Source organism: Rhopalosiphum maidis, chromosome 1 (genome assembly GCF_003676215.2).
Source record: "Rhopalosiphum maidis isolate BTI-1 chromosome 1, ASM367621v3, whole genome shotgun sequence".
Lineage (NCBI taxonomy): Eukaryota > Metazoa > Arthropoda > Insecta > Hemiptera > Aphididae > Rhopalosiphum > Rhopalosiphum maidis.
In genome coordinates, this window is record NC_040877.1 from 48440764 (window position 1) to 48453393 (window position 12630).

Sequence of the window (12630 nt, forward strand, 5' to 3'; positions counted from 1 at the left end):
TATGATTATGTATTAATTTATGATTTATGTTTTTTTATGATTATTATTGATTACTATTATTCATACTTTGTATTAGTTTCAGTAATTATGTAGAAAAGTTAAATAAGATAATTTAAAGTCAAAACGGATTTTGGAAATATATTTTACTATGACTTTTGAGCATTTTTTTAAAAGTAAAAGTTTGTAGTGTTATTGTTTGGTTATTGTTAAATAATTTATTAGTATAATCTCCGTAATCCATTCATTTATATTTTTATTGGTGTCATATTTATTTATTTTAATTAATGTTAACGGTATTATTTATTCCACCTATTATGATTTTTTTTTCGGTTATCAATAAATATGTTTAGGTTACATCGAATTTAAATTATACAAATTTTGTATTTATTTATAATTGATTATATTTTTATATTTTATTAAGCACCGCTATATTGATGTACCAACACATCTATTTATTTTTTCATAAAAACACCTATACTGGTGTCGAAGATACATGTAATTTAGATAGTCTAAAATATTCGGTGAAATTGTGTGATTGACGAACATCAAACGATATTATTTATGAAATACAATTACAATTCGAGCAATCCTTTTCGAAACTGCTCTCACTAATCACTAATCTAGCAAAATAATAATAATAATAATATCGAACAAGAATAATAATTATTAATAACTGGCGAGTAGGTATGTATATTCTATGTAGGTATACTATATTTCGTAACACCATAATGACGACACCGTTATAAATTACCGTCGGTTGAGTCGCGGTATAATAATAATAATAATAATAATAATAATAATAATAATAATAATAATAATATATTTAACAACTTTCTGTTACTATTATGATTATTATTATATGTAGTATGTACGCTTTCACACGTCATTATCACCCCACAGCAGTATGCGAATGCGTCGAAGCTCGTTATATTTATTATTATGAACGAACACGAACATTTATAATACATTTATAATTTACAATATATGAATAGATATTTTTATTAAGAAAAGCATACCTAATTTGACAAACGATAAATTTGCTCTAATAGATTCTGAATAAAATTTATTAAATTTCATATCACATAATAATTCGTTATTTTTCCACTTTTTAATCGCATTCATATAGGATACATGTACAGTAATAATTCATTTATATTTTAAAAAAAAAACATCATAAAATAAGATTATCGTTTATGTAAATGTAAATACGCCGGTCTCAATACAGATGTCTTTCGAAAACCTATTCGTAGGTATACATTGATAACTACTATTCTTACCTATATTATTATACTTACTCACGAGAAATAGATAATAATTGTAAACGCTTTTATCTAATCTAAGCTCAAACGTGTTTATAAATATCGTATTTCTCAATGACTATAATTTTAAATATTTACATTAATTTATATTTTTCAAGTGCATATAAACAATACCAATCGTATTATTATTTTTTTTATTATTAACAATTGGTAAAAGTACATAAAGTGGTCTATTCAAAACTAGTCTAGAAAATTTGAAAGTTATCATGTATATCCACAAAAAATATTATTGCTATTATAAATCTCGTGAAAAATGATTCCGATATTATCCCGAGTAATGTATAATAAAGATATCCTTTTAACAAATGACTTGCAAAATGTCCAGGGAAATAAATGAAAAGGAATAAGGTCACACACGATATTTACTTGTGATTTGTGTGTCTTTTTCAAACTAAGCTTCGTATAGATTAATAGCTTATAGAACTCTAAATTACAAAATAACACTAAAAATAAATCATTTCCGAGCATCCAATACTCGCTTAAACTTACTCTGTTATGAGCAAACTCGCAATAAAAAATTAATATTTTTCAAAACAAAGTACTAAACAAATTCTATTTTATTTATAAGAAGAAGTCAACCATTTCATCAAGCCACGAGTTTTCGTCAACTTATTATTTAGTATTTTTATTACCAATGTAAATGGCTAGGATCTTCAGGAAATACCTTGATATTTTCCTTGTAGTTAAGCACACTTCATTTTGCTATAGTAAATATAATAATTTTGTTCCAGGTGACCTTTGTCGCCACCATGACACCATATTTTATTGAAGTATCTGCACTGTCGCCTTTTGTGTGTACTACGCACCCGAATTACGGCATTTGTACGTCACACACGGCCATCGTTCCGGGTCGTCGAACGAAATTAATTGGACATTTTCAAACTGTTTGGCCAAGATGAAATTGCCTGCTACAATGACCTGCAGTACCCAAGACGAATACATAGGGCTCGGGGATAGCGTAGATCCGGTGTGTTTACCCCGCACAGTACACACTTGTATATAAGTCTGATGTTGCTATATGTGTACCATATTATACATGGTGAGATGGAGGAAAAGAGATAAGGAAAGAGATAGAGAGAAGAAAGACAGAAAGAGAAAGAGATAGAGAGACAGAGAGAGAGAAATAGTGGGAGTGATGAAGCGAGAGGAAAAAACCTTGTGCACATAATCGCACGAATATGGGACGTATTTCCCTCACATCCGGTACCCCCTTTACCTTAACCCCGGACTCCGATGTCTGCCAACTCACCATTTCGTCGTCTCGTTTATCATTTTTCTACGTATATACACGCACACTTCCACCCCGTGCGTTATATTATAATGTATACACTTTTACGGACGCGCGGGAAAATTATGGTTTCACGCGTGCACAAAAACTTCGAATAAGAATATCAATTCCGTAAAATGTCAAATTTATTCCAACTTTCACCGTTGTTTTTTTTTTTTTTTTTAGAATTTCGTTAAGGCATACCTCGTTACAAAGGTCACTGTACAGAAATTTACATTTATTACTGTTTAGTTGCGTAACAGTATAATAGCTGCACACCTAACGGGTGGTTAACTATACTCGACTACGCATATATTTATATATATATATATACGTTATGGATTATATTGTATTTATATGGTCGATGATCAAAAATATATTACGCGACTATTCGATTTATAACATTGCTATTCGTATGATTTCATACCGAATTAATTAAGGCTGCTGGACGTATATTTTGTTTTAATAACATTTTAAGCATATAGAAAAACCGTGTTGATGCTCCAATAACGTAATTAACATAAAGCCACATGCCTCCTTCCCCAACCTCATGAAATACGAAATGGGAAGTTTGGCTTCCCAAAGAGGCAGAGACAACGGTGGGACCTAAAATAGTAATAAATAAACATTTAATTTGATAGTAATACTTGAACTCGTAGTAAAATATGGTTTTAGCATTTTGTTCTGTACAATGTAAATATGGTTTTCAACTGCCACTTTGTACGATAGTATACTTGTACAGTGTGTTGATAATAACTCGTGGCGGTGTATTTGAGGGAGAGGTATTGGGCGGGTGGGGATAATTTCCAAATCGCTTGGGACTTTTTTTTTGTTTATTTATAATTGTATCCATATTAACATAGTTATACAATTAGCATTAAATAAAATATAAAATTGATTACCATTTATATTATTAACAAATAAAGTCAATAAACTAGTTAATGTACAATACGAATAGGGAGACTTGTTAGCGCAAATAGGAGATTCGGGGACACTTAATCCCCTCAAATTTCTGCCAAATTCCCAGATTCAAAATATAGTAATAATGGGAAAAGTCGTTTATTTAAATATTATGGGAGGAACGTTGATCCTCTTAAAAAAAGATTAAGCTACTTAAACCTATTGGGAGCCTTCTGTATCAATATATCGAGTTTTATTAAACAACTGGAATTGCTCTTCGAAAGTTTGCTTCAGATGTGTGTACAAATTGTAATTTGTTGCATATACGATCTACCTACCGAATTCATAATGACTTTCAAAAGCTAACGTTTATCTAACCAATATTTTTTAATAATATAAAGTATTTAAACATTTTAAAAAAGTGTACATATTTTAAATGCTTTTGTCTGCCTTCATCAAAGGGGGTTAGATTAGCTAACCTCACCTAACCCAATACATTTTCAATCTGTTGTATGTCGTTCCAATGTTTTAAATGGTTTACATTGTGTAATTATTATTTTGCTAATAATATAGGTATCTACGTATTCATATGTATATTTTAGTATGAGAAACCCGAGTTAAACTAGTATAAGTAATATTTAACATGTATTGATAATTATATATTTTAAAAATGTATTAACAACATACACGAGGCAGGCGACTATTAACTAAATCAAAATATTCTATTCATATAGATCAAAACTAAAATTAATATTTTACGTTCTGAGCGGAAGATGTTTAAGGTAATAACCAGGAGATTTGATAATACGCTACTGAAAATGATGTACGCTAAAATGTACACATAAAATGTTTTTTAGCCCACACGCAAATCAGACGAACGCCTTATCTCTGGGGTCGGCCGAACCTAGGAAGAAGCGGAAAAGTAGGCATCACAACGGTTGAGAAACTTTTTCGCCTTTTTAATGAATGCTTATTATTTTTCGTCCAACTGGCTAAACCAATTATCTAACGCTGCTCTTTCTTGTACTGTAAGGCTTAGTATATGTATATATATATATATATATAAATATACATTTTTTTTTTTATCAACAAAAACTTAATTATATGTTTTTATCTTGTTGAGCAAGTTTTGAACAATAATTAATGTTCTTTTGTCATTTTATTACCACGGTTTAAATTTCTAATAAACATGAAATTATCGAAAAGGAAATATAATTGAAATACTATTAAATTTAACGGCAACGGTTTAAGTTATATGTTTCATGGTATATGTAGTTTAATAGCATCAAATGTTTTCTCCACTTCTTCTTGAACTCATTAAAAATTCAATTATATTTTAACTACACAATTTTATTTCTATCTAATGGAATATATTTTGCCGGAATGGATATACAATTATTTATTTTTTCGTCGAGTGGAAGTAACATAGTCTTTTTAATATTGCGAACATTATAGACTAATTCATAAATCATGTCTATATATTTGTTTTATCCTTGAATATGTATTTATCAAAATTCTAATTTTTGAATTTTTAAATAATATGTATACTAAAAGTTCATATTTTAAAATGATTGGGTTTGTTTATCATTTACGTAGTGTTCTTTTGTTAGGATAAAGTATTTTTCAAAAATCACCCATAATTATTAACGATTTAATCGAATTAAACATATAACTTTTTTGAAAATACTGTTACAGCTTTATTGAAACTCGGATGATTAAGACTTTTTATAATTTAGATTTTATTCTAGTACTAATTATACTTGGACAGTATAAGTCTATTATTTAGATTTAGCGAATAACGCTCAGTTATAGATGTATCAAGGCTTAACCACAAACCATAGTTCTGTCACATTTCTATTGTAATAAAAAATAATTAAGTACTTAATGTGTTTAGATTAATAATTAATTAACTTTATAAAATATTAAAAATCGTATTCTTTATATTTAAAAAAATTAAATAAAAGTATATTATATTATTTGTTATTACTTAGTTTTATTCCTACTGCCTACTTCTCTTATATAGTATTTTTATTTATTTATTTTTCAAAGCTTCAAATACACGGCTTATTGCTTTTTCATAATTTAAGATTCCACTTTAGTTATGAACACTACTGGTAAATATTTTGTTTATCTATAAATGAAAACTTTTCAACTTGTTCTCATGAATACACTTATAAAGATAAGAAATATTAATTTAATGAACATATATTTTTCTATTTTTGTAAATTAAAGTCATGTTCTAAAGAAATTTTCGTTCTCACTCCTCAACAAAATATAACATATTATTAAATGATAAAAATTATGAAATCAAAATAACAAATTAACTTAGTAACATTCAAAAATAGCATGTACATAATCAATTCGTTAATTTAATATTAATTTAGTATCATACGTTCATAACTATATTTAAAATCCACTATTAAATTCTTATTTTATATTTTTCACTAATTAAACTAGTATAATATGTACATTATTATGATTTATCTATAACTAATAATTGAAATAAGTAAATGTTTCATTTCAGAATTTAAATGATTTTTTACTTAGGTACTTATTTTATTTTATTAAGAAATTTGTGCTTTATACAAATTAGGAATACACTTTAATAAAAAATAAACAAAATAATAGAACTTGAAATGTTATGTTCAACTGAGTACTTGATGAGTATATTGATTCTGGAGCAGTTGCATCAGTTAGTATAATTGTGGCACCGGGGTTTAATGCAAACCATTGTCCAGTTGATATTGAATTCCTAAAAATTGATTTTAAAAACCATGTAATTATATGAATACACGAGTATATTGTTGTATGTTGTACATATTAAATTGTTTATTATTTTTTGAATGCAACAACTTTCCAAAATATAATATGTCATGCTAATTTTTTACAACATTATTTGGTACTAACCCAGTGTTAAAATTTGAATTTTCTGATCCAACTACAATAGTTAAAGAATCGCTCAAATTTGATATTTGGTCTGATAAACGTACATGCTGTGTATAGTTCTTGTCCATGTTGATAATTAACGTGTAATTCTCATATCCCGGTAAAAATCTGTAAAATTTTATATTATAAGATAATCATATGAATTATTTATATATTTTGAGTATGAATAAATATATACATGACATATGTATTACAAATATAAAAATCTAGCACCCCGATAACTATAATAATATCACAATTGAAAAGAGGAAAAAGTTAATGAGCAAAACGGCCAAAACTACTACCCTAGTGTCTAGTATTATGGTAGGTTTTTAATAAATTTATATTCTGTATCCCGTATAAAAAAATTAAATAACACTCCTGCATTTTACTGACACTATTATATGGACGGTGGTGGAAAGTTTGGTGCTCCTGAGAATATTGCAGTCCTGCTTTAAAACTAAAATAGTCTCTCCGAATATTGTATGTAGCACAGCCAGTAATACACCTAGAGGACTCCCCAAATTACCCTCTCGACTGAAATACAGATTTTATTTTTGTTATTCTGGTGCTACATGCATAAATATATTTTGCTTGTATATTGATTTACATGGCTTACGATAATTTTACTAACAAAAATAAATATATCGTTATAAAACTAATATATTTTTCAATTAGCTCGGAATCCAGAACGTATGATAGTAGGAGATATTATGAAAGTGGGGTTGACTCTCAGAGGTTATTATAAATTAACAGTCATAGTGAGCACAGTAGCTCTTAAAAACTATTGTAACTCTTGTTGTAAAAATATATATTTGCCGCTTAAAAAAGTAAGTAAAAATTTAAAAAAAATGTTGACAATAAAAATTGTTTTTCAATAAAGTTGTTTTATAACGACTTTAAATTATTTAAGAAAAAAATTCAATGATGTAAATCATTGTCGAGGTAATAATAGTTTTCTAAAGATCGCCTTTTACATTATATTTATATTTAATTTGTAGAATAACACGAATAATTAACAAAGAAATTAGTCAAGATTTAAATTATATATAGTTCATTATTTATTTACCTATTCAAAACAAAAACTGCATCGTTAAAAATGTCAATTGCCATCCCTCCTCTTTTAATCGTTTCTGTCTGCCGTAATTTCGATACCGATTTGAAAAAGTTTAAATAACTTTTAGGATTTTTGCTTTCAGTTTGCACATTTCTCGTGATATAATCTGAGTGTACCTCGATCCATGGCCCGTTCGTGTTATTAGTGAACCCTATATAATATAACGCAGTATTTAATCATTAATGCATGCAAAGTGACATGGTATCCAAAATATCAATTTTGTCCAGTTGTTATATTTTATTAATATATTTATGTATTTGTTAAAATATATTAAGTATAATAAATTGTACTATTATGATAATTTCAAAATTATGTATAATACAATCCATCTATAACATAGTATAGTCATCCATCATTAGAAGTGCTTAAATGTTTTTAACAGAAAAAAAGATAAATTTATCTCTTTCAAAATAAGTACCTATAAGGCTAATGGCTATATTATATACTAATTGACTAATGATGTAGGCTTTTTATGTAGTTTTTAGATTTAAAGAAAAATGAGAAAACTCTAAAAAAATAAGCCAGTCAAAATATGTTTTGTTGAATATTATCATTTTAATACTAAAATAAGCAATAGCAAGCGAAATAAATATGTGTATGATATATGTTTAACTAAAATTTAATTTAATAACCTAACCTAACCCATTAATTTTATTCATTCGCTAGTTACCATGGTTGAGACGAATATTAACTAAACATTTTTAATTAAATTTTGTATATTGTAGGTGAATCTATAATATGGACTAGAATGTGTTCCGATGTTCCTGTTCTTTAAAAAATTGACCAATTGTTTCAAAAATATTTATATCACAAGATTTTGAGTATTTTTTTTACATATATATTAAAGAAATAAAAAAAGCTGACTAATTAAATATATTGTATTAAATTTAAATTGCATTACTATGAACACTAAAATATAAAAAATATTACATTTCAAAAATGTGTATTGTTCTAATTGCTTTGTAACTTTTAGCTATCTTAAATAACAAAATATCATTAAAATCAACTTAAAATGATTTTTTTTTTATGTTACAACTTAATAATATACCAACATTAAAGTATTCACTCTAAGGTTAAAGCTAAAATTCTGATGATAACACAATATTATAGGTTGTTGCTTTCCACTATTATAGGTACCTACCGGCGTATTCCGTATCATCCCACTGCATAGGTCCTCTCGACAAATTAATTTTATCTGGTAAGTCTTCCATTCCAATTTCTCCTCCATATAAAACTATGGATACACCCGGTAGAAATAAGGATAAAGCGTTTAGGCCATCAATCAATTCTTTACCGTAAAAAGTTGGAAATCTTGTATGATCGTGGTTTTGGAGCTAAATTATAATGGTTTATGATTAAATTATTGAGAACTATAAAATATAATTTAAATAAGACGAAATTTTAAAGAAAACATTTTTTTTTTTCAGAAAGATATTTTTTGTATAATTTAAAGGTTTTAGAGTTGTTTTTTACATAATTTAGTCATAAAATTTAAAAAAGTTATACATTATTTACTATTTTAAAAATGTATGTGTGTACTTTATACACAATTATGATTTAAATAATAGTGGAATCTTTTAATATTTACGATTCATATTTTTGTTAAAAAATATAAATCAATATTTTATTATGAATTAATAATCAATCTCCATATTTGTACACCCATTACTCTGATCATTTTAAATTAAAATACTTAAATAATAAATTAACTGCGTATACTCGTTTAAAATTCGGTTTTTATAAATTGAGATTTTCTGAAAAATATTCTGTTTTTTAATATTAAAATTAAAATGTATGTCGATATTAAATAAAATGTTTAAAAAATAGTATAAAATAAATATTATTGATTTAAAAAATGTTATTTTGTAATTAATTCAAATTATACGAAAAAAATCGGTACCTTTGGAGAAAATTAATATTTAACTTAAAACTACTTTCTTTTATAATAATTTTTGAAAAATCTGCTACAGGCTATAAGCTATAATAACGACTATGACCACTTAAATCCACTTTTTATATGTCCATACATATTATTTTATATATTCAGTAGAACACCAATGTTGATTATTAAAGCTTTTATCAATAAATTATATTCTTTTCAAAAATTAAAATTTATCATTTACTAATTTTTAACTAATGTTAAACAATTTATTGTCACTATACTAAATAGAAAATACTAACCTAACCTAAAATTATAATTTGAAATCATATCAAGTATTTAAAAATAAAAATGTTATATTAAATTTCATATCCAATTTTTTTAATTAACAAAATTAGTATAAATGTTATATAAAATACCACTGAATTAAATGTTGCTCCAGCTGGCATTTTAGTTATCCAATTTTCTATTTCTCTTTCATAGTCACTCGGAGTATGATAATACTCTTCCAATAAATTAAAATTTGTTGGTATTTCAGCTCCAGAAGTGTAATACTTAAATAAAACACTCGTATTACTATATGATTCTGTCATTATTATCCTGAAAGAAGACTTTAATTAAAAAAATAATTACATAATTAACTTGGTCCCTAAATATAAATTACGTAATTTGTAACTAAAATTAATTTTTTATAAGTAGTTTGCAAACTTTAAAAAAAGTTAATAATAATGACTATTAAGTTAGCTTATACTTTTTTATTTTTTTTTTTTAAATTAAGGTAGAGGTTATCTTCAGACTTAATATTTATCTACGTGGGCATCATACATATTATATAACTTAAGGTTTACACAGTGATATGTACTTTGCCAAATGCTATAGTCCATAAATATATAATATGAAAACAAATTACATAAATACATATTATGTAATTATATATTATTTAATTATATTTTATGTTAGCCTCTATTATTTGATTTAAATAATATATAATTCCATTCAGTTTTTATTATTTAAAAAAATAAATAAATATCAAACTAGAAATAACTCTACTTAAAACTCTTCTCTAAAATTAAAACTATAAAAGACTAAGTAATTTTTCAAACCTTGTATGATGATCTTTTAGTTTAAATTCGTCAAGTAATAATCGCCATTCTTTAATCAAATCATATACTTCGTTTTGGTCAATTGTAAAAATATGATCTAAATTAAAATAATTAGCTGGAATATTCTTATCTACTATTGGTTCGTCATCCATGTTTTCACTTTCGTATACATGTTTTAAAGCATCTATTCGAATACCATCAATTCCTAATTCTATCCAATAATTCAAAATTTTTTTCATTTCTTCATGAATTCTTTCATTACGATAGTTTAAATCTGGTAAATTGTTAATGAATTGAGCAAAATAAAACTGTTTGCGAGTGTTATGCCAAACCCAAGCACTATTTCCAAAAATCATTTGCTAAAATTAATTTAAGATGAATTAATAAAACATATACGAACACACATATTAAACTAATTATTTATATAAAAAGCTTTATTTCAAGCTTAGCGACTTGCACCTTTTTTATTGAATCATTATTTGCACATTTTAACAAAAGCAAATATTGATAACGAATTGCAATTACAGTTATTTTGAAAAAAAAATACCCTCAATAGGTTAAATATGACTGGGTAAAATTACTGAGATTTATGATATAGAACTCAAATTTTTATTTATTATCAATTATATGGAAATTACTAAAAAAAAGGTTTGATATAATTTTTTAACTACTGAGTGTATATCAAGTTTTGGTGTCCTAGATAAGTTTTGCCGTAGTGTTCTACTTCAAAAATTAATTTTCCAGACTTAAAATTAAGTTACGAATTCCAAATGTATAGTTACACACAGTTAATAATTTAGTTTTGAATTTGGGGTACCTGCTCAACGAATCTATTATTTTGTCATACTATAAAAAAATATAGTGACTTTTAAAATTCTTTTATTAATTTATTATTTAATTAGGCAATACGTAAACATTAATTTTTTTTCTATCAACATTTGATATTTTTGAAGAAATAGGTGAGTAGAATAAAAAAAAATTGCTCTGGAAGCAAATATTTTAAATATGACTCTCATGTAAAATAATATATAATTTTATGAACACTCAAATATTCTGTATCAATTATATTTTAAATATTACCCAGTTGTTTGGCTCAATGGGAATTGTATTGTTATTTTTTAACACTTCCTCTTGATTTTTTGCATCTTTCCAAATATAATAGTCGACGTAATTAGGTTCTTTATTGACAGACTTTTCAAACCAAATGTGTTTATCGCTGGTGTGATTAGGAACAAAATCCATGACAACTTTTAAATCTATAATATAGTTATATTGTATTATTTTTCAATTCTTATATTGGTTAAATTTTAGTTTAATAATTAATATATATTATTAATACATAAAAATATATTATTTACATACTTTTTGCATGTGCCGCGTTTAAAAGCTCTTTGAAATCATCTATTGTACCAAAAACATTTTGTACGTCTAGATAATTGGTTATATCGTAGCCACCAGATTCTAAAGGTGATTCGAAAAATGGCGTTAGCCAAATTGCAGTCACTCCTAAATCTACGAGGTAATCCAATTTTTGAGTTATACCTAATAGACGAAAACAGTTTTTAACAAAATTAAAATAAATAACAATTAAAAATAATAAAAATTATACCATTAAAATCTCCTGATCCATCACCGTCTGAATCTTTGAAAGATAACGGAAAGATTTCGTAAATTATAGAATTTTGCCACCAATCTAAATCTCCAATTGGTGATACTAGTACTTTACTATATGTTAACTGTATGCAAGTAATTAACAAACAAGTCCAATGCATTGTTGTTAATTTGTTATAATATTAACAACTATAACTAACTAAAAATAATAGGTACAATGAAATTTAAATATCTCGTATAAAACGCTGTTTTATAGTAATTTAATAAATACAACTACTCGTATTTATAAATACAGTATTCAAGATACAAAATATTTATATACTATACACTTATAATTATCAAAGTTATAAATCATAATAATTTAAATTTATAGAATTAATTTGAAGTTTATCACAAAAACAAAAATGTAGATAGATATTCCTAGTGTATAATTATATGTTTATATAGTTTTTTTAATAAACCTACAGTAAAAGTACATAAACACGTAATATTTGATACGATAAATAATC

General features: G+C 25.6%; 1 protein-coding gene across 1 annotated transcript; it reads right to left on the reverse strand.

The window, feature by feature from the left end:
• Positions 1-6048: 6048 nt before the first annotated feature.
• On the reverse strand, positions 6049-12309 carry LOC113549116 (maltase 1-like). Its single transcript, XM_026950283.1, has 9 exons — positions 12120-12309; positions 11873-12052; positions 11591-11766; positions 10511-10869; positions 9827-10007; positions 8670-8862; positions 7481-7679; positions 6394-6540; positions 6049-6238 (listed from the first exon to the last, which is right to left on the reverse strand). Exons 1-9 carry the CDS (start codon positions 12280-12282, stop codon positions 6076-6078), a joined length of 1761 nt encoding a protein of 586 aa, XP_026806084.1. The 5' UTR covers positions 12283-12309; the 3' UTR covers positions 6049-6075.
• Positions 12310-12630: the final 321 nt, after the last annotated feature.

Bases quoted from the DNA above. Each gene is read 5' to 3' on its own strand.
- LOC113549116 (XM_026950283.1), bottom strand. From the start codon at position 12,282: ATGCATTGGACTTGTTTGTTAATTACTTGCATACAGTTAACATATAGT. The intron at 12,053-12,119 runs GTATAATTTTTA...TTCGTCTATTAG, and splicing joins TGGATCAGGAGATTTTAATG to GTATAACTCAAAAATTGGAT. The intron at 8,863-9,826 runs GTATTTTATATA...ATTATAATTTAG, and splicing joins GAGCAACATTTAATTCAGTG to CTCCAAAACCACGATCATAC.